Here is a 27,803-nt window from a genome sequence, read left to right on the forward strand (position 1 = left end):
CACGCCTCACCTACGGAAGGTCCGCGTCCCGTTGTGATGTGCAGCCGTGGGCTGAAAAGGGAACACAACTCCTGCCCCCTCGTGACTGCCTACGAAGAACACACAGGGACAAACACGTGCACTCGTTGTGTCTGCGCTGCGTGCACGATAACCAAGCACAGAAGCACGGAGCGGGGACGGAAAAGAGCGAGTGGAAGCCTTTCCTTCTGCTCGGTTAGACGTGGCCACAATTCGGCTCTACGAGTACCGGTTTAGCTTCCACTTCAGGCAATACGCGCACTTTCAGATGAACCGAACCGCAGAGCACACCACAATGCAGGAGGGAAACGCATGCGAGTAGAGGAGTCAAACACGTGTGGCCCAGTGGAAACGCCAGAGATAGACAGTTGCGGCGATAGCACACCCTGTCAGGAGAGATGATGCTTGCATGCGTAGTACGGAGACACGAACGAGTAGCAGTAGAGCAAGCGCAAGACGATGGGGTGGGAAGCAGTCCAGAACATGGGAGGCACCAAGTGAAGGAAAACGTCTCGCATGCAGAGCCACAGCGACGACTTTTTTTTCGTTACTTCAGTCAGCGTGACGACATGCATCACTAGCCCCAAGTCACAGGGGACTTTAACGTGAGGGCCGGGTACCGCCGCGGAACATTCAGCAGTGATTTCGACCCTCAAGACGAGCGGAGTACGACCAGTGGGCACAAGCACACACACACAAACACCAACAAAAAACAGGTGACCACGGGCGAAGATGTGGAAGTAAAAAGGACAAAGGTAAAAAAAAAGAACAGAGGAAGCAAACGTGTGTCAACGCAACTGTTAATTGCACGCGGCTGATAAGAAGAGCAGCCCATATGGGCTACGGTGCCACGCCGTCGCCGCGACGGCGTCCTTTTCGCAATCATCGCATCGCCACCGCTCAAGAAGCAAGAGTGCGGCACACAAACACACAGACACAGGCACACAGGCATCACCTCACGCCCTGCCAAAAAAATGGACGAAAGAAAACGGTGAAGTGAAGAGCTCACAGGAAGAGAAGGACAGAGACAGAGAGAGAAATGAGTGCGTCGGCAGCGGAAAGGCAAAAAGCACTGAGGCTAAGGAGATGGTGCCGCTTCGATGAAGTCCCACGAACACACCGCGTCTCGAAAGCGCTGCAGGAGCGAGGCTTGCTCTGCGATGCACCCATGTGGTAACCCATTAGCGTCGAGATGGTGCTGGCGTGATGGTGAAAGACCGACGCTCAGGTACTGCGTCACCATGATGCGCTGCGGCGACTGCACAGCAGCATCCTCGGATTTGCTGCCTGCATTTGGCCGCTTTCTGAACAGTTCTAGCGAAACAGGAGTGTGACCACTGCACAGACGCTCCAGCGCTCCCAGTGTACTATTTGCGTCGGCATGGTTGGCGTCGCCTTCTAGCTTCGTGGCCACCCACCCGGAACAAAACACGCGGCCGTCCTCGAAGTGCTCGTCAGCGCTGCGATGCAACGCGCCGACGCACACGTTGATGAAGTTCAGCTGCTCACAGTCACTGCCCACATCTCCGTCGACCCCAACCCGGCTCAGCACCAACGTGGGAGACGACACATTGGCGCCGCAAATCTCGCCGAACGCCTCGAGAAGCGTCAGACGTACCCAAGGAAAGGTGGCGCTCGCCGCACCATACGCGACCCGCACTGCCGTGAAGTCAGGGGGAGAGGGAAACTCTTCGTAAGCGTGCAAGCCGCTCTCGAGCGCGTAGCGATGGCGAGCCGGGCTCAACTGCATATAGTTGCGCAGCTTCGTCAAAGAGCACGGGAACACAGTTGCGAGGACCAGCAAAGGGGGTTCACTACTCCCTCCCTCGGTTCCGAGTCGTTGATTGCCGCCTTTGCCGGCCCACAAGATGGGCCGTGCGAGGACGTCGCCATAGAGCGCCGTCTCCGGGCTCTCGAGTGCGCGGCTGCCCTCCGCACGGTGCACCTGGTACAAGAAGTATAACAGCGGCATTTTATCGAGTGCCACCATGGCGCTGCTGTTGAGTCGGCACTGCTGCTCTTCACCGATGCGGCAAAGACGCTTCATGCGTCCCTCCATCCAAATCGCCACACTCGGCAGGAACTCCTCTTTGGGGCTCTTTTTCTGAAATGTGAGATGCCAGCGGTTTTGACGCATGGGTGGCAGCGGTGCGCCAGCCTCGAAGAGCATGTACTGCGATACGCGGACGGTGTCAGCGCACCGGGGTACGGCCACGGCTGTGAGGCCAAACAAGCGCACCCTCATGTGCCGATGATAGCCATCGGGGTGCGCGCCACGATAGTAGGAAGTAGTGTTCTCTGCGCCCACCCACACGTACGTCGCGGCATGAACCCCAGGCGTGTGAAAGCCGTACCGCCCTCCGTCGAGGTGCGTCAACTCAACGTCGCTGCAATGCAGGATCATGTCCCATGGATATCGAAAGGCATTGCCCGCATCGAACTGATAATGGCGCACCTGGCTCACAGTGTCCAAGCGGCCGTTAGTCGAGAAAAACAGCGAGGCTTCCGTGGCAGCCCTCGCAGCGGGCACGGCTCCGTGGCCAGATGTGCTCGGCTCACGGCTAGGTGCCAGGCTAGAGGCAACAGAAGGGGTCGAGGTGGAAACCACGCGCACCAACTCCGGGTCGATCTCTGGGAAGAGTGCCGGATTGCGCGAGACTGCTGCGAACGTGTCGAGACGGCACCTCACCGACGTGCTGACGCGCATGGCGACGCACAGCGGATCCTTTGAGCACAGTGGCTCCGGCAGCGAGCGCAGCTCCGCGTACTGCACCTCTCCAGACTCACGGCGCGTCCGCCAGCCGTTGGCTCGTGCAAGCAGGCTGAGGAGCTCTATCCTCGAATCCGAAATGGCTACGCTGTCAGGCCTTTGCAGTGGCTTAGAGGTGAGGGTGTGAAGATAAGCGGGTGTGCTTTCTTTTCTCATTGACAGCGGTGAGGCGCTACGTCGTTCTACCTGCGCCAAGTGTGGTCGAGGGGAGGAGCCTGTTGACGCAGGAGGCTCAAGAGACGCTGCGTCCGCCTCGGCTTTAGGCGACGGAGGTTTCTCGCTGGCTGGCACGCCCATCACTGTGGGCAAAGGAGGCGATTGAGCCGCATCGCAATGGACTTCAGTGGGAGGTGGGGTTGTAACGCCGTCCTCGCGGGTCGTGTCAGATAGTGCTTTTCGATGACTTGTCACGGAGCAGCTCCGCTTTAGCGCTTCTTCCGCTGGTGACGGCGGAGCAGAAAGCACGCTTGGACAGCTGACGATACGCGCAGCTGCCGGCGCTGCAGCGGCGGCGGCCTCTGCAAGCGCTGCAATTTTCCTCAGCTTCTTGGTGTTCTCGTTCACCGCCGTGGCAACCAGCCACTGAGTAAGCTGACCAGCCGGGTCTACGCAGCAGTAGTTGGTGACACGCAACCTGCCCTCGATGGAGGGGTCCGCAAACGCTACGTAGCCAAAGCAGTAGACGACCCCACGCACAAGCGGCTTTCCGTTTAGCGAAGTCGGCACCGCCGCACAGTCTAACTCTAGAGCATTGACGCTGTTCTGCAAGTACAGAGTCTGACTAGGATCCAGAGGACCTTGGAATCCTTGCCATGTCTGACCACACTCGCTCGGGGTCACAGAGCCGATGGAGGGCTCGCCAGTGCCATCAGCGCTTTCACGACACACACGCTTCAGTTGCTGAGGAGTTGTCAGCACCGACGCACACCACACGCAAAAGTCACGTGGCGCGATCAGCCACGGAGATGGCGATACATACGACGTGTACAGCAACGTGGTGCACGCGCGCCGTTCCAGGGTGCGCAGGTCCTTCAGCGTGGGATCGTACTCACGAAGAGAAGTTTCATCGTTGAGTACGCGCTGAAAAGAGTCGAGATCGGCGTTCACCACAAATTGCGTGCGATAGCTCTTCAGAGGCAATCCCAGCGCAGGCATCGGAGGGATCTCGCAAACTGTGTACCCATCGCAACTGGAGAGCTGCTTCCACGAAGCAGGAGATACGGCGACGAGCGCGAGAAGCGATTTCAGCACCGGCACTGCCGCCACCACGTCCTCATCGGAGGAGGCGAGCATTTCGGAGATCCGTCGAGCCCTGTTGTGCGGTCTCTTTTGCAACTTCAAGGAGCCGTAATCCTTCCCGGCATTGATGGAAGAAAAGGACGGAGCGAGCGCTCACGTGTGATTGTGTGTGTCTGTGTGATGAGGGGGTGCGTGGTGTTGGCCCGTCGAACAAGCAAATCGAAAAAAAAAGCGTGCCACCCTCGATCAGTGCTCGATGCCCTTCACGTACACGCGTGCGTTCCTGCAGAGAGGGGAAGCTGTAGAGAAAGGGAAGAGGGTCAGGGAAGAGTATGCTGCTGCATTAATGGCACGTGCGTGATGCTACATCTACCGGGAGGAGGGAGGGAGGAAGGGGAGGGCTCGGCCCTCACGTGTGTATCCCAGAATCTGTTTGAAAAAAAAAAGTGAGGGGCCCCCAAAATTCCAGCGCGAAAGGAGAGGAAGCCGTTGCGGAGGAAAAGGGGGGCGAGAAGACGTGTACAGAGATGATGCAGAAGAGAAATGCTGTGGGGTGCACACTGACCGAATCACTGCTTCACGTCTCAAGGCAGCGCTGTCAGGTATATACAGACACATACAGGTGAACGCACGGCACAGATTTTCGCGCGCATTCGAGGGAATTCTTGAGGAAGCCCGCGGTCTCTTGAGCAGCAGCGAGGCAGGGCCAGTTGCCACTTCGCAGAGGAAACTGAAGTACGCGCGCCACCCACTACACGCACGCAACTCAGCTGAATCAAGCCGCCATCGCCTGTTCCCTTCCACTATCGGTCCGAAAGAAGGAATCACGCAGCCGCGGCTATGGTCGAAGGCCTAGTAGACAGCACAGGTTGCCAGCAGCTTCCATAGAGAGCCGGATAAATCAGTAGGGGTGCACACCGCGGCCAACATCTCGACAGTTCATCCAAACACCTCGGTATGTTGACGAGTATTCAGAGGCGGACCTCGGCAGCGCGGTCACAGCATCTCAGTGGCTCGGAAAGAATTACAGCAAGTGCCCCATCCACGAATATGAGGACGCAGACAAGGGTGCAGCCGTACCTTTTAGTGGCGCCCCCCGCAGGCGGTGTTGGAGGTGTGGTGAGAGGGAGCAGAATGCTTCGGGGTCGGCTGTGCAAGTAGCTCATGCGCAGCCCCGCGAGGCACCTGCAGCCCTGATTGCTGGGGAGGAGCCTCACCCGCGGCCGACGCTGCAGGTGCAGGCGTGGCACTCTCTCACGCACCGCAGGCTGTCGGTGGGGCAAGTTGATCTCATTGAGCGAAAGCGTCAGAACGTGTGTGCATGCGCATGCGCGAATACCTCATCACATACCCACAAAAGGCGAAGGCACGGGAGCTCTCACACTGACCATCGATGTGGGCATCCTGAACCATTGCCGAGGGACGCGCCAGGCGACGTTGGGGGCGAGTCAGCTGAGTTCGAGTGAGCGGCCGTGCTGAGACGACCGAGTGGCGCACATTACTACGAAGGTGTGTCCATACAGCCGCTTCGCTTCACTAGGCGAGGCGGGTCACCGTGACTGGCTCGAGGGTCAAGAAGCTGAGCTCATGCTCTTCAACAGAGCAGAAACAACGGAGGAAAGGGGCGGGGGGGCTGTCGTGCATAGGGTTGCGGTCCTGTGTCCTTCTCCTCTGCAGTAGAGGAGTCGCCTGTAGTGGGAGAGGGAAGGAGAAGTGAGGATGAGAGGGGTACAGACTACATGCGGCTACGAAGAGGCTTCATCCGCGAGGGACGGCGGCAGTCCCACGCCTCCTACGCGCATGATGAGCGTGTCCTCCTCTCCCTCTCTGTGCTTTGGTAGGCGTGTGCGGGGCGCGTTGGCGATCGGACAAGAAGGGTGGAGAGAGGAGAGCAACGGTTATAAAGGGAGGGTGGCCGGTACGGCAATGCAAAAAAGGTTCAGAGCGAGCACGCACGTGAGAGTACGAAGGCGAGGCAGAAATCAGCGCAGGTGTGCGTATCCGCCGCCTCTAATGCATATCAGACAACCGGATGAGCTTGGCGAGGGACACTATTCAGATGCCTGGCAGATGCGGTCTGTTTCACTCCTCTGATATGAAGGCGCACCACTTGCCTGTGAAGCAGCGTCGCACCCGCAGATGGGGAAAGTTTGTGTGTGTGTGTGTATCTGGTTGGGGGTGGGGAGTTCTCTGTGTACTGAGACTGACACCTGGAAGGCCCGACGAACAGACCTCTTTGCATTCATTCCTATTCTTCGTTTTTTTTCTGCCATACGGGCTTGCCTCAGGTGAGATGTGAAGAGTGGCAGCCGCACACGCCTCTCCTCCACTGGGCCTCCTGCTGCTTTCCTTGTTCATACAAAGTGGCTGCCTCCCGCGCAGACACACGCGTGTGCGTGAGGGAGACCTTTCAGTGGTGGTTCCAGGTCATGCCGCTTTTTTTTCGAAGGATTTCGATTGCAAGCGTTTGTAGTTCTCGTAGGAGCGGCCCATCTTGGAGGCAGCCCGCTGCCGAGCACTGTCTGGCGTTGCGACTCTCCTACTAGCCGTCCGCGCGGCACAGGGCGTCTCGCGTAAGAGGCCATCCAGCCTCCCCTGCTCCTCAAGGGTCATTTGCGCATGGTGACGTGGTGCCCGCCACTCCGGATACGACGGCTCCCACTCTCGCTTTCGCATGGGGCTAGTGCAGGCGGCAGCTGCCGCCGTGTCATGCGTATCCTCGAAGGGAGAACGGCGAAGCGCACGGCGGGTAGCCGGCTCGCTGATTGGCGTCGAGGTGGTGTGCTTCAAAGAGTCCCAGGAGGCCCCACCATTCGACGAAGCCTCGCTCGGCTTGCGCCTTTCATGACGGAGGACGTATTGCACTCGCAACTTGAACTGCGCATTCTGAAGCCGCCGCTCAAGAAACGTCGCTGGCTTGCCCAGCGTCCTCGCGACCTGTCGCACCGTCGCACCTCCGCGGATCATGCGGTAGATTGTGAGGTCCTCTTCGAAAGTGAAGAACTTGCTGTGACTGAACGGGTGGTTCGCAGGGTTCTTCATCTCCTCCTCGGTGATTGTGTCTGTGCTGTTCATAATGGCTTGCCAGTCCAGCGACGTCTTCATCGACCAGGAGAAGTCATCGCCGCTTGCGAAGTCGTCTGGCAAGCGGCGCCGGCGCGTCCCAGCTTTCCGAGCAAAGCGCGTCCGCGACCCCGCCTCGTTTCCTTGCTGCCTGACGGCGCCCTCTGTTGGAGTCGCCGCGGAGCTCTGGGCGCCTTGCAGAATGCCGCTGGACTGAATCAGTTCATAGGCCGTGTTGATCACCTTCATGCGATTGTCATCGCCGCTGCTCAGATCAGGGTGGTGCAGCCTTGCCATTTCGCGGTATTGCCGCCGCACATCGTCCACTCCAGGCCGACTGGCTGCCGGTGAGCTTGGATTATACGTCAGTCCCAACACCTTGAACGCCGCGACAATGTCCTCAAGGGCAGGGGCATAGCGGCAAATTGTGCGGGAGAACATTACACAGCACGCACGGGTGGGGGAGGTGATTAACCTCGGTCTGAAGGGCAGACGTGAATCCACCTTGAATTTAAGGAAAGAAAAAATGGCCAGTGCGCTGTAATGCTGTTGGAGGTAAACGCATACACACGTGCAGATATGTAAGAGGAAAAAAAACACAGAAGCGGAGATGAGAGCCGCCCAAATCGCGGAATTCGCCCGCCTCTCTTTGGTGAAGCAGAGCCGTGGCTGGTGGACTTGTGCAGCGAGCAGCGAGCAGACTCCGAGCACCAGTTGACTTGAGAGTTGCACAATTACACAGAGAGAGAAAGAGAGAGAAGACGATACAGTTTGTGTGTGTAGGGGTAGCGAGAGAGTCTACAAGCAGCAACACGCTGCGCGCTCTTTTTCTCTCTGGTCACAGCAGGGAGCCCCGTTGGAAGAAAGGGTCGGGGGGAGGGGGGCACGCCAACGGCACTTCAACGTCAGTGTTTACCGAGAGAGCGCGAGACACAGCGAGTGGTCATTCCCTCTCGCCTCCATTTTTACAAACCTCACAACTGCTTGTTTCGAATGTATCTTTTTCGCTCATGGGGAGGGAGGAGGGAGGAAGAGATTGCCTTGGCCAGCGCAAGGCACGTGTGGCGCAAGATAACGCCAGGAATTATTTGCTACGGTGCACCAGGAATATTCACTACGTCTCAAACCTCGACCTTCCCAGTTGCACTGTCCCATGCGATTGCGAGAGTGACGCAGCCCACCTCGACCCTCTAAAAATGGGCGTTCGTGGTATGTGTCTTCGCCACTGGTGCTTTCCCTTCACGTTTTTCGTTGCCTGAGGGAAAGCCCCCGCCTAAGCGCGAATGAGAGGGACGGTCGGACCAGGATGGGGGAGGGGAGGGGAGGGGAGGGGAGGGGAGAGGGCGCCAAATGTGCAAGCAAGAAAAAAAAGAGGGGCAGGGGAAGAGCCGCCACGTACAGAGGGAAGCGAAAGGCGAGGGAAAAACGAAAAAGAGACATCTTTCCTAACCGACTCAGAGACGACGACAAGGGAACAAAAGAAAAAACGGGGAAGGAGGCAAAGCGTGAGCGGTGTCCGAAGAATAGACGTTCGACGAAATCCAGAAAGAGAGAGAGGGAGGAGTGGAGTGGAGTGAAGTGAGGCGGGGAACAAAATAATGAAACATCGGTGTAGACGAGGAACGAAAAAAAAGCGAGAAAGAGAGGGAGGAGGGGGAGAGTGGCAGACCGAGACGATTGAAATGATAATGATGATAAAAATGAAAATAAAATAAAAAGAAACTCGAACGGAAGTCAGAATTGTGGTCGAAAAGAAGAACAATCACCAAACGATGAAGCACACGCCACCGCGATCAGACGCAAAGGGGGAGGGAGAGTGGCATCACACCGGTGAGAAAGTAGAGTAGGGAAAAAAAGGGAGGCCAAGATGGCTAGAGGGTAAAGCGAAGATGTTAGGGCGGCATTGCGAATGGGTGTAGGGGAAAAAAGAAGGTAAGACGACAAAGGACGAACGCAATACAGAGTGCTCGACAGAAATTGGGAGTAGGTGAGTGCATCTACCAGTCGCTACGTTCGGATGCGTGCATGATTGATGCATCAGACCTGAGCATCCCCATCTTCCCTATGCCCCTATTCAGTCATGCCGGCAGCCTACTGTTTCACATTTTGCTTATGGGGTGCGTTGTCTGCCTTTTTTGCTGCGTTTCTTCATCTTTCTCCTCTTTCGGCATGAGTCCTGCGAATAGTCGAAGAAGGCGTACAAAAACAAAAACGCAAAAAAAAGACACAACACGGCGGCTATGCCTCGAAAGAAAAAAAGAAAAAAAGAAGTGCGCGCACACATACAAAATAAAAAAAGAGGGGGAGGGAGGGCGATCCCATATTGTTTTTGTTGTCGTTTCGTTCCATCCTTTTCGTTATCAAGCGTACCTGCCGCGAAAAGGCGAAGGGCCGAAGTCGTGGGATGAGGTGGCACTCGTGGGTGAGAATAGGATACCCCTCTCGGCAAGTCGGAAGCCGCGCTTCTGTGGGGAGCGGCTGGAAGCAAAAATGCGAGGGTGTAGTGGAGGACGTCGACGTGAGATGATAAGGTGATAGCAACCGCATCAACGCTTCCTTATTCATTCGCTCTCGTGAGATGGAGGTGGCACAGATGACCAAGGCACACAACCCTACGCCACAAGTCATCACACACACTAGCCGATCTGTCATCTTCACGACCTGTCTCTGTCGCTGCACAATACACGATAAGTTCTTTGTCCTGCTCTCTGTAGCCTCCCTCCCTCTATCATCGCCGAGTGTGTGCTGCAGACTCCAACGCGATATGGGAAGGTGTGTCTGTGAATGTGTGCGTTCTCCGGTATGTCCATCTGCGCACGCACACGTATTGGGCAACTTCCAGCGCTGTAATCTGCCACCTCCAAAAAATAGGTTGGGGAAGTTCCTCCATGCGCACCTACGAAGGGTAGAGAGCACAGGTGAAAGACGATAACGGGCACACACACATACAGTGGCACAGACTGACACACACACTGACACCCGTCTCGCAGCGGGAAAGGAGCGGAGAAGAATACAATAAAGCGAAGGAAACGAACAACTGAGAAGAAACATGGGCAGATGGGGGGGGCAGGGAGGTGTTTGAGCATCCGAGGAGACACACGTAGACACAGAAAAGGCAAAGAGATGTACAAAGACTAGCGAGAGAGAGAGACGCGGAGAGGCGAAGTAAATAAAAAGAAGGTGCTGAGCAAGCATCCCAAGCCACCCCCCAAGACATCCACACCGAGCTACAGCAGACATGCAATGTCTCTTATTCAGCTCATCGGCAAAGCGCCGCCTACACCCTCGAAGAGAAATCAAAAACGAGGAAAGAAAAAGGAAGTCCACAAACGTGCCGGAACACGCACACGCACTCGTGAATATATATATATACATGTACGCATAATATTCCTCTGTCGCTCCGGCTCCTTACTCTCCCTCCCTTTTTTTGGCCCAGAACGCCTCTGCATCTGCGTCAGCGGCTGCGCGTGGGTGTATGTGCATGTGTATGGGAGGGAGGGGGTGGGGGCGGACTTTGCTTTCCTTTTTTTTTCATTTCCCCCAACTAATGACTAAAAGGACCGGGTGTACGACAGCATCTGCACGCGCGCTTTTGGTATGACGGCAGAAAAAAAACAGCGGTAACGTGAAGAAAAAGTGAGGTGCATCTGGCGGACTGGAAGATAGGCTGAAATTCGCGCAGCAGAGCGTTTCATACACCTGACAACGTCGTTATGCGTTCCATGTGACCACCAACGAAACAACGAGCGGGTAGAAAACGGGGGGAGGGAGGGGATAGAGAATATGAAAGGTCACACAAACGGGAAAGATCGATGAAAGGCAGAGATTATAAACTCAAGGGCACACACACATACACACATATATATATATAGCACAGACGACGTGGAGATAGTAACGAGAGTTAAGACCTTCTGCACCTTCCACCACGCATGTGCGTATGCAAAGCGAGGCACGGTGCGGCCGCCCATCATAGCCGTCTCCCCCCCCCATAGAGCTCGTGCCGCCTGGAATGGAGCAGAGTGTTCGGGCCACCACATATCGCAGCGGAGGCAATAGGAGCGTAGAGAGAGAGAGGGCAAACGCGAAAAAAGGGAGAGAAACTCTTCACCAGCTGTTCACCCGTCATACAGCCCTTTCCGTGTTTTGCACTGCCCTTTTCCGTTGGCCTCCCTCCCCCCTTCCCCCTCCCCTTCCGCACCGCCGAGCACACTCTCATCCGTCAGCAAGAACGTTCGAAAGGCTAAAGAGGTAGGTGAGAAGGCGCCTACACACGAAAAAGAAGCCAACGGCCACACACGTTCGATCGGACGCCTTCCCGATATGTGCCATCCAACAGCGCCAAACGGTCCCCGTAGCAGTCACGGCCATAAGGCCCTCCCTTGGTTCCATTTTTCACTCTTGAACAGGCAAAGAGACAGTTTTTCTTGCGGGTGAAGACGTGTGCGCGCGTGTTTGAGAGAGAGAGAAGGGGGAAGATACGGGAGAGGGAAAGCTGTATTCAGCTCCGTTTTTGTACGGAGCTCTTTCTTTCATTTTTTCATTCATTTTGAGAGTGTCACTCGAAGCTAATCCACTGTACGCGCCTGCACGCATCTGCGCTTGTCAGCCCCTTCTTGCCGCAAGACTCGTCTCACTGCGAACTCGAGTCAACATGAGCGCAGAAAGGCATTTTTTTTGAAGAAGCAGCAGCATCGCTGGTCTGCACCATTTTCACTGATGTATAAAGCAAGGGGTGAAAGAAGCTGTAAAAAAAAAGAGGAAGAATATCACCGCTCTCAACGAAGCACTGACCTTTGCTCAATCGCAGACGAAACGAAAAAAAATGCGACAGCTAAGCCACAAAGAAAAAACAATTCTCAGGCTGAAGTACGATGCCTTCGCTTTAGCTGCGCATTAAGATACATATCTATATATATATATATATATGCGTGTCTGTGTGCATGCAGGTGTGAGGTTCTTTTCCTAGATGTTGCCAGCTCCTTCACCTTCCTTTTTTGCATGCGTGCTAAGATCTATCACCACCTCGGAGCTGATTTTAAAAAAGCATCTTCTCTTCAAGATTACACCTTCCTGATCGCCTCAGCGTCCTGACTGCCCGTCTCTTTCGGAGTCATCTCTTTCCCTCCGCGCCTTGCTTTCTCCGTACACACAAACGCGCACAACGGTTAAGACATCTTCGAACGCCGCCACACGTCGCATCCCTCCCCCGCTGCGTCACGGCTGAAATCCTCAGCGCAGGGCGGAGGGGAGGGAAGGGGGAAAGCCCCTGCCGCCGAGTTATGACACGCGTCCAAGGGGCCCTTCATGCCCCCCCCCCGTGTGCCCTCTGCGCCTGCGTCCCCTCGCGCCCCTTCCGCCAGTCGCTCCTGCTGTCCCCACCTTGAGGCTCTTTGGGGAAGGGGGGCGACGAGCCCTTCCCAGCGACACGTGCCGACGCGGGGGCGCAGTGCTCACACTTCGGCACCTCGCGCGCACCCGTTCACGGCAGCGCTGTTGCGCCGGCTGCTCCCTCTCTTCACCCCCCTCCCTCCGATGTCGTGGGCAAAAGGGGCGGCGTCTCTCTTGCTCACTCGCCTGCATCCACAGCGGCAGGTGGGGCCGCCACCGCAAGTCTGTGGCGGCGGGGGAACCCAACCGCATCCTCCCGCGGCATGCCTCCGACAGCAGCCCGGGTGCCGTACAGAAGGAGCCCGGCCACCAGCACGCGTCTACGCACAAACAGCCCACGGCTCGTCGCTGGGGGGAGGGCCCTCGAGACGGTGTGTGTGTGTGTATGTGTGTGTGTTGGGGGGGAGGCAGCCATCCGCAGACACCTCGGGGGATGCACGTGCAACGTGAGCGCGATGTCATCACACACATCCCTGCCTGCGGCGCGCGTGCGTCCATCGAGCTTCGCTTTCCATCACAAGCAATCCACGAATGCCGCGCACTATATCGGGCACGGCACCCGCTCGGACACACACACACGAAAGAGCACCAGAAGGCGAGGGTGAGGAGGAGCAGGCGCCTCTGGAGGGGGTAAAGGGCCACAATACGACCACCGGTACCCGGGAGCACACCATCCGAGCTTCTTCATCCCACCACCAGTCGCGCATGGCTTACTCTTTTTTAAGGGTGGCAGTGAAACACGCTCGCGTCGCGCAAGTACGGCGGTGGCCCTTCTGAAGCACTAACCCGCATGCTTTGCTATGGGTTTGTACAGATGTCGCTCTGGTTGTCGGTGCATACTGGCCAGAGGCGTCCTGCGTCCAGTTGACGGTGGGCGGCTGCCATGCGGCCTAATGGGCAAGCGTGGTAACGCTCAGGCGGCGGCGAAGAAAAGCGCCTGTCAAAGGAAGCATGAGGTTGGTGCATGAGGAAAAAGCCGTGGAAACAACGCACAAGAGAGGGAAAGACAATCGGCAGTGGAGAAAAAGAAGAGAGAGAGAGTCGATAAGGAGAGAGAGAGAGACAGGCAAAGGACGTTATGAAGACCGAAACTGACTGAAAATAGCAGCCGCGTAGATGCTAAAGCAACCTAGCCTGCGAGAAAAAAAAACAGAACAAAAAAGAGAGAGATCAGCCAAAGGACAATCAAGTGACATAGACACAGACGTAGGCGCACGCATATATATACATATATATACGTGCGCAGAGAAAGTGAGAGAGAGGAGCTTTCTAAAGACTTGACGGACTTTAATCTGTGTTGATGAAAAGGGTAAAGGCAAGCAGCAATTCGAACGAGCAAAAGATAGTTGCAAGAGGGGAGAATGTGCCGAGTAGCTGAGCGACAAGGACGGCACAACAAACCAAAGCCAAGCGGACGAAGTGCATCGCAGGGTGTGTATGAGGCTTCGCTAACGAGGAGCGAGAAAAGCCGAAAAGAAGCGAGCCACACGTGAAACCAATGACAACGGCCTCCTCAAGCAACCATCATGGCATGTGAAGTGAAAGAGCGAAGACAGAGGGAGAGGGAGGGGGAGGAAAGGGGGTACTCCGACGAGTAGAAGGATGGGGGGAGGGGAGGGGAGGGTGTCTGAAATGAGGTGTCGGGAGCCTCAGAAGGGTGGGTGAAAAAGGGAGAGCAGCGGGTAAGAGAGAGAGGAGGGGGGACGGTAGGGAGGCGAAGCGAAGAAAACAAAATGTCGTCGTAGCTGATCTATCCTGTTTACGTGATGATACATAAAATGTCCAGGCGTCAGGACAACATCAGTACGACAGCTCTCCCTCTCGTACGCCGGTAATTCCCTTTTTGCACGACAGCCTCTGTCCGGTATGGCGAGGCATCGCCCTCCTCATCAGAATCGACCTACAACTCAGCGCCCTCTGTGCGCATGCGCTCGTCTCGTCTTTCGAGCGCTTGGAGCCAGCCAAGCAGCGCCAAAGGCAGAAGCGCATTCTTCTCTGCCCGCTTTCCCTCCCCCCTTTTTCAAGTCCTCCCGCCCTTCTCCTTCCCTTCCCTCCGGCGGCCAAAGTGGTCTAGTACAAACAAAGGCGTCTTACCTACGGCATCTTCACACGAAAGTGTGTGTGGGGGGGGCCTGTGCGAGAGTGTGTTCTAAGAGGTCAAAGAAATAATCACACAGACGAAGGAAACAAAAAAACGACACGCGAGCGAGGCAGCGCTGAAGAGAGGTCAGTGCGACAGGTGAGACATCGGGGGTTGCCCAGTCCGAGAGCACATCAGCCACAGGGCAGACGCCGATACACACACCCAGAGAGAAAGAGGGGGTGGTGGGTGGGTACTCTCGCTAACACCTCATGTTCCTTCTTGCAACGACACCGCTGCCAATGGCAAAACGGTTTTCCCGCGGCAGTCACTCCACCCCCTGCCCTTCGCTTCCGCCAGAGGCGCCCCGCATCCCACTGCAGCGTCTCCGTTTGGGGGCAGTACCTCTTAAGCAGTGTATAGTAAAAAAAAAGGATTGCGTAAGCGGCGGGCGCAGTTTTGAAAGCACCTCCACCCGACAAGGGTGAAGAGGACCAAGGGAAGAACACGGGAGGGTGGCGATGGCAAGAGCACGATTCTGTTGCAACCAGAAAGAATCGCTGTGAAGGGAGGAGGGGAGGCGGGAAGGAAAAGCCACAAGGTGGTGTGGCCAGTCGAGAGGCAAGGGAAAGCCCCTACCCTCGCAGAAATATCAAAAAAAAATCAAAAAAAAAAATAGCGTGATGTGCGTGTGCATGTTCACGCCTGTATGTGTGCATGCGTGAATGTCAGAGGAAGCGGAGGACCGGAGGGGGGTGCGGGGGAAGGTAAGGAGAAAAGCGCGGTGTATAGAAGCGTGGTCTCTCTCTGGTGTTGGTTCTATTGAAAGCAATGACAACGGCCGAAGCGAGAGAAAGAGGAAGAGAAGGCAAAGAAAGGCGAGCAGAGACGCCGTGGCTGAGCTCGCGGGAGCGAGAGGGACGAAGAGCAGGCGAAGGGAAAGCTGTGAGAGAGCAGCACATCACAACACGACCTGGCGCGCACACACACACGCCAGCAAGCAGAAAGATACATACAAGGTTGCTGCTTTTGCACGCTGACACATGCCAAGGTATATGTGGGAGATGATGTCAGCCTCCCTCTAGTTGCCCCCCGCAACTTCCTGCCTCTTTTCACGCCTCCACCCACACAAATATACACAGAAGAGAGCATACACCGCTCACTTACATACCACGGGCAGGGCTGCAAGCCAGCGCAAGAGATGCAGTAGCGTGACCCGGGTGGGTGGGTGGTAGGTGGAGGTGAGAAGAATAGTGGAAGAACAGAACATACAAGGGCAGTTTTGATTGAACTGAAATCATAGAAAGCCAAACAGCAACAATAACAGGAAAAAAACGTACGGGGAGGAGTTCTGGCGCCACGTCAACGATAAATCAACGATATTTTTCTTCTATGTACATTTCTACCAACGCGCCGTCTCTCGAGCGGCGTCACACGAGCACACCTCTCTGCAGGGCTCTCTCTTTCATACCACCATCTCACCAACAGCAGCAGTCATAAACAACCAAAAAGCGCCAGAAACAGCGGGGACGGGTGCGCGCAAGGTCCGCAGCAGGCGTTTTCAGCTTTTCATATATTTTTCTTCATGACGTTCATCATCATTCTTGATGTGTGCCACTGTGGCGTAAGGCGAATATTGTCCTTGAACGGCTACAGAGGAGAAGGACACAAACAAGGGCACACACACACAGATACGAGGTATACCCGAACTGTGAAACACACACACACACAGAGCCAAAACATCAGTCGACAGGTAAAGCGCCTACGAGAGCAACGAGCAGAGCAAAAGCGCGTTGCCTATACATATTGCCTGTCTCCCCGCGGGAGAGGGCGCTCCGCCGCTTGTCACTGCGTCTCTTCAACACGCGCGCGATGGCGTTCTAACAGAGAAAAGAAGCTGGGGCACTGACGCAAAAAACTGCCGAGGAGACTCGGGGGGAGGGGGGAACGCGTGCGCCAAAGGCAACCATCTGCGCACATGTACGCATGGGTGCAGGGATATGCTACGCAATCCGCTTTGGCAGTATCATGCGCTAAGGGGGTAAGACCCAATGACCGATACCTTCGCCGCCGTCTACCTCACCCAGGGCCAGCTTACTCGCTTGGCTTCCTTTTTTCATTCGTAATCAACGCTCGCCTCTCTACGCGTTCGCCATCCTCCACCGTCTTCTTTGGTTTCGGGAAAAAAAAGTTCTATCAATACATACTTGGCGACGATACCGGGTATGTGAAGACAACCTCGGCGCCCTCCTGAATCGCCAGCTCGTCCACCAGCTTGTCGACAAGGCTCGTGCTTTCAAACACCTTCACGAGGAACGTCACGGCGCTCAGGTCGAGCAGCCACTCCGCATCGAGGAACTGCACAGGTGCACCCATCTCCGCCGCCAGCTTACTCGCGTTTGCGAGTGAGTTTAAATCGTGGTTTCGAAGGTCCAGTTTCGTCTCCTTGTCGAAGTCGCGAGCGTGGCGCAGCAGACGCGGCACCGTCTGCAGCTCTTCGACCGAAAGGTAGTTGGGATCCATGTTGTCCTCCGTGTAGAAGGTAATCGGTTTGGCAGTAGTGATGGCGCTGACGAGGCCCATGTGCAGGCTGTTGTTCACCGGATATTGAACCACCACCATGTCACCTGTGAAAGTGCGAAACGGAGCGACGAACCACGCGGAGCCAAAACGGAAGTTCACCGAGGCGTAGCGGATGACGGACAACATGGCAGCTGGGACGGTGTTGGGGATAGCGGCCCGCGGGTGGGAGCCGGTGACACAAAACCCGGAGGGGATCGTCACAAGCAAGTCCTTGGTAGGGTGGCTACCGGTGTCGCTACTCGTCTCGCTCACGCCATCATCGTTGCTGCTTTCCGCGGCGGCACCGCTCTTGGCGAGCGACGCATCTAGTTGCTGCACGTGTGGAACAGGGCAGCTGAAGCCATAGTTGCCGTCGGTTTCCTTCACGGTAGCGCCTTTGCTTGCCTTCTCGCGCTGCTGCTGCCCCTGCTGCGGCATGGGCGAGATTCTTCCCTCCTCTGCGAGGGCACTGTAGATGTAACTAAACGACTCTGCGGCTCGCTCGCGGTCCTTCTCCTGCAGAAGAACAAGCGCGTAAGGATTGTGACGGTAGCTCGTCACTGAGCGCGTCCGCAAGCCTCGTGAGAGGCAGGCAGTGCTGAAGGACCCTGTGGCGGCCATAGCCTCTCTACGATTACGTTTCCTTTGTGCAGTAGCGTCCGTGAGACTATGTGGCGCGGTAGATGAAGAACACACGCGAGAGCAGCAGAAAATATGGAGCGCTCGATAAACAGAGGCAATCGCCTCCAGAGAAAGTCCAGAGCACACGAAAAAGGGACGTAAAGAAAGGGCAAGCGCGATCGACAAAATGTGCGTGTGCGTGTGTGTGTTGGGGCGCAGAAGGGAAGGTGAAAGAAGGAAGCGGCGCGCGAGAGGGACTCGCAAGACGTGAGAAACGCAATGCGACAGAGAACAACAAAGTTGAAAGTAGTGATAAAATAGCGAAGAAGAAACGAGGAGAGGGTAGAGCGACGCCGGCACGATGAGTGCGGTGCGACGTGCCTTTCTCGACGGTGCACTCGTCCGTTCCCTTCGCTGAGGGACTCTACGCGCGCTCATGCGTGCATGTAAGAAACCGGCTCTCGCAGCCGTGAATAGAAAAGAAATTCACAAACCGTTTGTGACTTCTTTTTTATTTGGTTGCTGTCGGTCTCGTTGATTGTGTCTGTATGTGTGTGTGTGTGTGTAAACGCTTTGAGAAAGCATTTTCTCAATCTCCTTTTTTCTTTGTTTCCCCTCATGTCGCTACGCTCTCAAATGCGCCAGGCACCCGAGTACGCCTTCTCGGAGGAGGCGGACAGCGACACCGCTGACGTCGAGAAGTGTCCACCGAAGCTCATTTTTGCAGGCGGCAGCGCCCCTTCGATGTACGAAAACACACTCGACCGTAAGGTAGACGAGCTGCTCTCACGAGTAAGCGTACGAGGAGGGGCAGCAGCACAAACACCCAGCAGGGCAGCAGCATCTTAAAGGAAAACAAAAACGGGCGATGAGTGATGAGCTAAAGCGGTACGTGCCGACGACGAAGAGCGGTGACGGATGGGCAGCCGACTGCCTGAAAGCGCGCCCCCGCCCCTCCCTTCACAGACAGACAGGCACACACACACACGCACACACGCCCCCATCAAGAAAAGGGTGTATGGATAGCAATTCACAAGAATCGCTCTTTCATATGTGCCATGGTGGATGGATGAGGAGGAGTTCGAGAGATAATGTGAAGGAAAAACAACCACTGAAAAAGGCGGAAAAAAGCCCAGCATCACAGAAGGGCCACGCTACAGTCACAAGGAAGTGGCAGAGAGGCCGACAACGCGCGGCGACCAGCATACGCTCGAGCTGGAGACGTAGCGAGGGCACACGATACGTGCACAGGGCTTTCGCCAGGCATTGCGAACGTGCAGTATCCCCGACAGAAATATCAAGGTATGCAACAGGAATACACGGGGCAATGTGTACAGCTGCTTCTTCTGTTCGTTCCACGTCTGCTCCTCCGCTCACCTCTGGTCATCCCCGTGCGCTATCCGTCGTCTTTGACCGCTCAGGCTAGGCGCACGACCAACCGAGGCGGCAGAAAGGAAGAAAAGTAGCTCCTCCGAGGGGGTTCGGCGAGGAGTCTGCCTCAAGTGGTCGCCTCGGGGCTCACCTCGTGCCTCACAACGCTGCATCACGTCCCGAGTGCGGCGCTTTCTTTGTTTCGGTTCCCCTTTCACTCCCCATTTATCAGGCACGATAAGCAGCAGCGGTGTCGTACAACACGGCGGTGGCATCTAGCAGCTCCGCCTTGCTGACCCCGTAGCGCTCAAAGTGGTGCACATAAGCACCGACGTTGAGCAGCTCCTCCGCGCGGCCAGCGGCGTCAGCCAGCCACTCGCCCACCATGGGGGTGGGGCCGTACAAGGTGACACTATGATCCGGCCGAGTGTACGACGGCGTCACGCGCCACTCCTCAGCCGGACTGACAAAGAGAGACGTTATGGGAAAGGGTGATGAGGAGCTTTCGGCCATCAGGTGACGCAGCTCGCGGATACCGTCTGTACGAGCCGAGACGCCGCGAATTGCCCACAAGCAGCTCCGGTTCTGCATATAAAACGCAGAGACATCAGCCAAACCAGCAGCCGCTGCTTTTCGTTGCGAATGCAAGGACGGCGGTTCCGTCGACGGAGAGAGCGCGCTCGGGACCACATATGTGTGCATCGCCGCTCGAGCAGCCTCGCCGAGTACAGCTGCCCACGTCGTGGAGTCAGCGATCGTCTTCGGCGCGACTGACCCCGTGAAGAACTTCATGACCGGGTCTAGCGAAAGAGTCTCAACGACATCACTGGCAGTCGCGTACCGCTGTGGCACCGTGCCCTCCGCGACGAAGCAGGATGGGCGGCTCCCCGACATGCCCTCGCAAGACCCACCCTTGGAACCGAGAATGTGGTTCCTCGATCTGTCCCTCTGAGGCGACGGAACGGCGTAGAGAAGCTGCGGCATATAGAGGGGGGCCAGCACCTCGCTGATGCGCTGGTTCATGAGGTCAAAAGACACTCTGCCGGCGTCTTTGAAGCCGTAGCTTGCCCGCGCGCCCCTCAGCTCCTCTGCGATAGCGTCGTTGTAGACGACACATACGCCATCCGCCAAGTCTCTCAGTGAGCTGACGGCCATGATAACATTGTACCACTGTGTGACGACTTCGCCGCAACGGAATGGCCACACGACAGAGTGCAGGAGTGTGGAGCGTGGGAACATGGTCTTTACTTCTTCCGCAACGAGGCAGCTGACGCCGGAGCCGGTGCCGCCGGCGATGCTATGAAGCACGTGGAAGGTCGACACGACGGTCCCCTGCTGCTCACTCTCGCGTCGAAGACAATCCTCGATGGCGTCACGGCGACTCTGTCCCTGTTCATGGTACCCGAAGGCCCAGTTATTGCCACTGCCCTCGCCGCGAGTTATGCACTGCTGCGGTGCCAGGGAGTAGAAGCGCCTGGGCGTAGGCGGCGGCGGGAGAGACGAAGAAACGGAGGAAATTTCGTACTCCTCGCGTGGCCCGTTAGCTCGTTGAATTATGGAGGAGATCACTTTCGGCTCCATATCCACCAGCACACATCTCGGCTGGGGCAGTGAAGGGTCGACATCGGCGCTCTCCCTATCGTGTGCGTAAGAAGACAGGGAGTAGTAGTGCTGGTGTCCGATGCGTCTCCCTGCCTCGGATGGTTCGCGAGATGTAACCGCTGCGGTACCCGCTGGTGAGGAGCGTGGATGGTGGCGCCGCTTCGGCGGCGCTCGCAACGCGGGCCTGAAGTTCATGGCCGACACGCGCATTTGGTAGCCCTCATCTGTGCTTGCCTCCGCCTCTGATGCAACCGTGTCCAGAAACTGAGTGCCAACTTGATTGCCGCACTGCCCCACGAAGACGTGTATAGTGGCCATTCTTGCTACCTTCGGTAAATCGTACACACGCACGCCAAGACAAATCCAGGACGAAAAGATGTCAAAGTCGCACACCGAAGGCGAACTGGGGTGGGGCGGGGGCGTTGTGTAGAGAACGAAGCAAAAATAGACGAGTATAGCTGTCTCCACGTATCTCTGAGTATGTGTGTATGTGCGTGTGCGTGTGCGTGTGTGTACGTGCATCTATGTTCGGGTGTGTATGCCGCGTGCTAAAGGATGCATACCTGCGACGGTAAAAGATAATCAGGTGAGAGAGCCCACAGCATACACAAGCGCCGGTTCTCATGCGACCCTTCAACCACCACCGATGGAAGGAGAGAGGTCAGGGTCCAGTCGAACCACCAGCACGAATAACGCGACCCACCAGGCCTTCTTATGACTGAGCTGAAACGTCTCAGCACTCGTCACGATGTTCTTATGTATGCCTCTCCCGATGCCTCCCCGCCGCTCGCCAAGCGGGCAAGAGCAGATACAGCTCCGCGTTCGTAGAGAATTGCGTGACCGAAAGGATGTCACCTGCGATCGACATGAAATGTCGCGAGAGAGAAGGGTTCGCCTATCCCTTGTGCGCGTGCTTGTTGCGGTGCCAGTGTGGAGTTGGGTTCTGTGCGGCAAAGGGTGCTGACGATAGATGGGCAAAGAGGAAACGAGCACGGTGATGGGAGAGAGTAGGAAAGAGAGAGGAGGCATTCATGGCGCTGCCGCGGAGGGTCGGGCAAAGCGTTGTAACCTGGGCCTCGAACCCCACTGCTTTCTTCATGATGTGAACCCCTCCACGTCGCCGCTATGCGGCCGCAGCACCGAGGGTTCTGCTGCAGATGCCTTCGCGTGGCGAGGCCACACCCCTCAACGGCACTGCCACTCTGCGAGCCACTTCGTCGTCGGGTATGCGTACCCCTCATTGCGTTTCATGCACTCAGCTTCCCCCGAATCCCACTGCGAGCGCGCCTGCAGACCGAGTAGGGCGTGCAAGCATGGCCGTGGCGAATGAGCACAGGTGCGAAGAGGATGTAGAGAGAGCGTGAGCGAGACCGACGTGCAGTGTGAAAAAAAAAAAGCAAAACGTAACGAAACGACACACACAAAAAAAGACTGCGTCACTGAGAGGCTTCGTGGTGGACCCTGAAGGCGCTCGAGTGCAAAAAAGAGTCTAAAAGGGAAAAAACAACAACAGAAAAGGAACACAAAAGCACGAAAATCGGCTGCACAGCGGCGCCCATGGTAAAAAAAAAACAGAGGAGGACCGCTGGCAGAGGTGCTTTTTGCCGCAGGCCCGGGTACCGGGGGAGGAGAAGGAGGGGAGGCAGCGCTGCCTGGCCTTCACGCCCCTGCACACGCCGCCACCACCATTACCACTATGGAGTGGGGTGCAGCACCCCTCTGCGCTGCCACGCACACGTGTGATGTCTGCTCATCATAGACCGATTACACGCCTTCCAGCAAACCGGAGAAGCCTGCCGAGAGAACGGAGACGCTGGAGAAAAAAAATGGGATTGATAAAGCCCAGGGAGCGCATAAAGGTCTCGATCGGTGGACGTTCGAGAGCGCAAGGGGAAAGAGTGCTGACTAAAACATGATGCCACCTCGAGAGCCCCCCCAACACGGCGGGTAACCGTCCGTCAGCTCCCCTGTGTACTCCCTCCCGCGTCGCCGCGAATCGACAGTTTTGCGACGTAGAAAGAAGCACACAAGCCAGCACAAGACTCCACCGGTAGCGAGATGAAGTTGTGGCAACGAGAAGCACCGCACACCCGCCAAGCAGGAAAAAGAGAAACAGAGGGAGCTTCAGCACCGGCGCGCGAAGCAGTTCAGCTGCACTTTCCCGCACGAAGCTGCGCGCGGTGATGTGGCAAAAAAGGAAAGCACCACCCATCCAAAGCGCTCGCGGGTCCGCACCTCTCTGCCGGCCAACGCCTCCCACGTACAACCGTTAGCGCTGCGTTTTACCTCCCGTCGACGGACTCCACTCTTAGACGATCCCCACATTTCCCCTCACTTCACACAGCAACGACCCATCGTCGTCGTCGACCCAGCCGACAATGAAATCTGCCACCGCTGCTGATGCCACTGCTGGCTGCCGCGGTGACCTCTCCGCCATGAGCCCCACTCACGTGCCCACTGCTAGAAGACGTCGGCCCTACCGTGCTGCATGGCAAGCGCGTTATACGGCGGATCCCGGCACCGCCCGCGTTCAGCCCAGGACGCATCAGCCGCTCTACACAAAACGCAAAGCCTATCATCATCAGCTCCGCCACTAGAAGTGTACCGCGGTGATACTGCCGGAGGAGAAGAAGACGCGATTTGACGGCGTATCTAACGTAAAAGCGCGCGAGTGCCAATCGTATTCGCCCCAACAATGAAAGTCTCCCCTCGCAGAAGGGGTAGCAGAAGTCGCGATGGAGAAGCTGGACATCGCGTCGCAGAAACCACACGTGCGTCACCAGGCTTTCCACCTCGGGGTCGCCGCCAAGGCTAAGGGTGGACTCCCCGTAAATGATATTCCCCGCGGCACCATCCTCCTTGCGCGGGTCGCGCTTCCCGCTGAGCGAGCGCTCCTGCGCCTCGAAGATGTACCTCGCGAGCTGTGCGGCGTTGCTCATGACGTAGTCCTTGCCGAAAGAGCCCCACTTCTGGCGAAACCGCTTATCGTCGACGACCTGCTCCAAGATTAGCCTGGCAAGCTCCGTTCGCTGAGTCGTGACCTTGTGAAGAAGCGTTTCGCAGCCGCGCAGGAATGGCTCCCGTAAGCACCGTTGGTATGACCGCATCGCATGCAGATCCCAGTCTGTCGATGAGACTGTCAGCCTCTCACGAAACGGGTTCACCAAGCCACGCTGTATGACGTCCACCATCTCCAGTACCTCACCGCAGACATTGCAAAGGCCAGGGCCATCGCACGGAGTCAGCAGGGAGAAGACGTACTCCTGCGCAGCCAAGCTGTCTGGCAGCTTCGTTAGGTCCAGGAGCAGTGGAAGTGACAAGAGGAGGGCGATCGTGACAAGGGTGCGATTAATCGATAGAGCTTCTCTTAGAAAAGACATGATGGATGAGATCAAAGCTCCCAATCTACCCAGAGCACAAGGGGAGCAAAAAGAAACACGCAGTAGCTTGACGATGATGAGACAGGTCAACAAGACTTACGAACAATGGTGCAAAACAGTCCCTGCGTCGCCACAGCAATGGTAACAATCGCCCACGGAAGAGACCCAGCACTGGAGCATACGCCCACAGAGAGGAGAAAGAGAGAGGGGGGTGAGGGTGGAAAAGGGAGGGCAACTCGAAAAGGGCACAGAGAGGGCAATCAGGCAAGAGCAGTGAGAGGGTGAAGGGAGCACGACGATTCGATGGAAAAACAAGAACAAAAAGGGTCGAAACACGACAATGACCGACGTAGTTGCGGCTAGTCCAGTGCGCCTTCCCGTTGAAACTCGGTATAGAAAAAAGGGGGAGGTCGAAAAGCGATGAGCGCCGACTGAACAGATGGTCGAAGGCGTAGTCGACGAAGAGAGGGGGAGGAGGAGAAGTGTAGCTGCTGCGCAAGTGCATGCAAAGTCCGTCGTGAGGACGACACGGTAGAAGAAACTCCCAAGGAATCAAAGAGTCAACTCCTTCATCGACTTCTTTCGATTAGATGATACGGGTTCGCCCGTATACCGAATGCAGATCCCTTTACCTTTTCCTTCACACCTGAGTCCCCTCTGTCCCCCCACCCTCTGCTATTCTTCCAGCTCAGATGGCCCGTTTAGCAAGCAGGAGCGCAGAAAAGGTGAAGAAGACACCGGTGGTATCAAAGTATTATGTGTGGAAGTGGTGGTGGTGTGTACGTGGGGTGGGGGGAAGGGGAAGGAGCGGACCGCACCTTCAAAGGTTGTAGAACGCACGACACCGCTGTTGAAGTGCGGCAAGTCGACTGTGGGCACGCTCAAGGGCGCGGCGTCAAGAAGAGGCAGCAGGAGACCGTAACCTTGAGTAGATCGGGCCTGCCGTGAACGTGAGGAGACGCCCCACTAGACAGCAATGGCAACCAGCCGCGTTCACAGCGACTTCCAGAATAACAGAGGTGGAGCCACTCTCTCCTCCTCTCAGCCCAGACGTGTATGTATGCGTGCTTGCTTATGTGCCTCCCAGCGCAAGCGCCGCCGTGCTCGTCCGACTCGCACAACAGATGGCGCTCTATGCTGAAAAGAAACCTTGACGCGTCTTCTGCCTTCAAAGGTTTTTCCGTTTCCAATTCCTCGATCACGTCCGGGAGGCTCAACAGCGCAGACGTGACTGTGAGTCAAGTGAGAGCAGCATCAGTAGAATGGCGCCAAAAAAAGAGGTAAGGGAGCAGGAGAGTGATAACGCACCTTCAAAAAAAGCACCCAAAAGGTCTACATCTAAACAGCCACGGGCATGCACCAACCACGCTACTTGTGAGCCACCAGGCCCTTCATGCATAACTGCATATCACTGGGACGCAGCAGGGGCTTGAGGTGCTGCGTTTCATTTTGCAGGAGGCGTGCGAGCCATGGAGGAAGACTAAACCACACCTTCGATTCCCCCTCTCAGCAACTGCTGGCCAGCCCGTGTGCATTATCGAGCGCCTTCACTGACCCGTGCTCGGCGAACGCGTCCCCGTCTGCGATGGGGTGGTGCAGCACATGCACAATGTGCGCCTCCAGGTCCCGCGTCGACTGCACGCCCCTCACTTGCACTTCCATGTACGTATACATGGAAGTAAGTGTGTGTGTGTTGTTGTGTTTCCATTCGGTCACATAAATAAAAAATCAGCTGGGTCGAAAGGACAAAATGAAATCTGTTCATCAAACGCATCACTTACACTTACTTTTCTGTCGCATCGCTGCACGTCGCCCCACCAAACCCCTCACAACACATCCTCACTCGAGATCTGATCACACGCGCACCTCAGGCACGATGTCGCTCACCAGCCTCTACGCTCCGTCAAAACGCTTCAAAAGCCAAGCAAGCCTCCCTCGGGGATGAAGCGAACGCAACTGGCAGCGCGCCGGCGGATGAGCGGGGTAAAAGGCACACCACGAGGGCAATCTATGGTGGCACGCACTCAGACGCAGGATCGTTCGCCGGCTCATTTTTTTTTCAACCCTATACTACCGGAAACGTGCCCCCTCCTCCTTAGCGCTACATCGTGAAAGTGTGAGCACAGACAAATGACTTTCGCTCGTGAAGGCAGACGCGTCGAGTAGAACGCATTACAGAAGTTGGGGTGCCGCAGCTGCGTACATCTCCGCACGGCCCTACGCCTCCCACGCGTTGTCGTCGTTGCGCTCCACCCACCCGAAGCCCTCCTCCGCCTCGGCGGCGGGCGCGGCAGCGGCAGCAGCGGCCTTCTCCTCCGCAGCTTCGTTGGGGTCGCGGTAGAAGAAGAGGTCCACCTTCTCCTCCCACGGCACAGAACGCACAATCGTGCCGCGCAGGCGCAGCACCTCGCGCGCAAGCAGCCAGTACATCATGCCGATCGACTTGATGCCACGATTGTTGCACGGGATCGCAATGTCCACGTAGTCGAGCGGCGCGTCCGTGTCGCACAGCGCAATGACGGGGATGTTCACCAGCGACGCCTCGCGGATGGCCTGGTGGTCCGTGCGCGGGTCCGTCACGACAAGCACGCGCGGCTGCACAAACTTCTTCTGGATCTGGTTTGTGAACGTACCAGGGATGAAGCGGCCGCCGTGGAAGCTCGTGCCCACGTGCTGCGAGAACTTGTAGATGGCGCGCGTGCCGTACAGGCGGGACGAGCACACGCACACGTCCTTCGGGTTCTCCACAGCCGCGATCACGCGCGCAGCAAGGATCAGCTTCTCCCACAGCATGTGCAAGTCGATGATGTTGCTGCCCTCGGGCGTGCGGCCGTAGATGTACTTCTTCATCGCACTGCTCTGGTTGCGCGTGCCGATGTGGCAGCGCATCGCCAGCAGCTTCTGCGCATCGCTCTCCTTCATCCGGAGAACCTTCGAGCCAGACTCCACAGCGGTCATGGCGACGAGCGAAGAGGAGAGGAGGAAGTGTGGGGGGAGGGAGAGGTGGCGGAATACCGAAAGAAGGCACAAAAAGCTAAGCGAATCGTAGGAGGGGGCGCCGGTGGACGTGGTGGCGGTTGCGATGTGGGCGTGTACCAATGACGATGGGAAGTGTTACACGGAGGTGGGAGAGAGTGAGAGTGGGAGTAGTGGATTGGGTGATGTGAAAAGAGTTGCGGGCGTGTCGCGGTGCAGTGAGAGAAAAAGATGCAGGGGAACGAGTACTCGTTGAGGGCAAGAGGGAACGGCGGACAGTGCGGTGATGGAGTCACGAACATGACGGCTTCAACAAAGAGGATAGAGACACTAACGGAGGAGTGCAGAGATGCTCACTGCGAGAAAAGACCCCATCAATGCTTTTAAAGGCATCGCCCACATTCACTCTTTCTCTTTCTGTCGCATTGCTGCAATCATCTTTGAGAAACTGTGCGTGGGAAGCGAGTGGGGAGGGGAGGGGGTAAAGGCGACGCCGGATGGTCGAAAAGGACCTGAGAAGGCGTCTTCTGACCTCAGCCTCTCTTGGCGAGAAGTGTGCGTGCACCAACACTCGCCTGCACCTCCTTCGGGAAAAAGACGGAGAGAGAGAGAGCTAAAGAGGGCTCCCTTGCGCACTCTCTCTACCTATTTCCTCTTTGTCGTTGCTGTTGCTTAGTCCAAGGTTCGACACGCATACAGTACATGGCGTTATTTGCCGCTCGCCGCAACAGGG

At 56.6% G+C, this 27,803-nt stretch overlaps 6 protein-coding genes across 6 annotated transcripts; all 6 read right to left on the reverse strand.

Moving 5' to 3' along the window:
• Positions 1 to 1,096: 1,096 nt before the first annotated feature.
• On the reverse strand, positions 1,097 to 4,081 carry LSCM1_00528 (uncharacterized protein; the record flags this gene model as incomplete). The annotated part of the gene is made up of 1 exon (XM_067318178.1): positions 1,097 to 4,081. The coding sequence occupies one exon, from the start codon at positions 4,079 to 4,081 to the stop codon at positions 1,097 to 1,099; it is 2,985 nt and encodes a 994-aa protein (XP_067174283.1).
• Positions 4,082 to 6,454: 2,373 nt separating this feature from the next.
• Positions 6,455 to 7,531, reverse strand: LSCM1_00529 (uncharacterized protein; the record flags this gene model as incomplete). Its single annotated transcript, XM_067318179.1, has 1 exon — positions 6,455 to 7,531. The coding sequence occupies one exon, from the start codon at positions 7,529 to 7,531 to the stop codon at positions 6,455 to 6,457; it is 1,077 nt and encodes a 358-aa protein (XP_067174284.1).
• Positions 7,532 to 16,754: 9,223 nt separating this feature from the next.
• Positions 16,755 to 17,741, reverse strand: LSCM1_00530 (uncharacterized protein; the record flags this gene model as incomplete). The annotated part of the gene is made up of 1 exon (XM_067318180.1): positions 16,755 to 17,741. The coding sequence occupies one exon, from the start codon at positions 17,739 to 17,741 to the stop codon at positions 16,755 to 16,757; it is 987 nt and encodes a 328-aa protein (XP_067174285.1).
• Positions 17,742 to 19,340: 1,599 nt separating this feature from the next.
• Positions 19,341 to 21,032, reverse strand: LSCM1_00531 (uncharacterized protein; the record flags this gene model as incomplete). Its single annotated transcript, XM_067318181.1, has 1 exon — positions 19,341 to 21,032. One exon carries the CDS (start codon positions 21,030 to 21,032, stop codon positions 19,341 to 19,343), a length of 1,692 nt encoding a protein of 563 aa, XP_067174286.1.
• A 2,018-nt stretch (positions 21,033 to 23,050) lies between these two features.
• LSCM1_00532 (uncharacterized protein) lies at positions 23,051 to 24,094 on the reverse strand (the record flags this gene model as incomplete). Its single annotated transcript, XM_067318182.1, has 1 exon — positions 23,051 to 24,094. The coding sequence occupies one exon, from the start codon at positions 24,092 to 24,094 to the stop codon at positions 23,051 to 23,053; it is 1,044 nt and encodes a 347-aa protein (XP_067174287.1).
• Positions 24,095 to 26,311: 2,217 nt separating this feature from the next.
• LSCM1_00533 (uncharacterized protein) lies at positions 26,312 to 27,052 on the reverse strand (the record flags this gene model as incomplete). The annotated part of the gene is made up of 1 exon (XM_067318183.1): positions 26,312 to 27,052. One exon carries the CDS (start codon positions 27,050 to 27,052, stop codon positions 26,312 to 26,314), a length of 741 nt encoding a protein of 246 aa, XP_067174288.1.
• Between the last annotated feature and the right edge of the window lie 751 nt (positions 27,053 to 27,803).

The sequence above is a fragment of the Leishmania martiniquensis genome, chromosome 36, assembly GCF_017916325.1.
Source record: "Leishmania martiniquensis isolate LSCM1 chromosome 36, whole genome shotgun sequence".
Lineage (NCBI taxonomy): Eukaryota > Euglenozoa > Kinetoplastea > Trypanosomatida > Trypanosomatidae > Leishmania > Leishmania martiniquensis.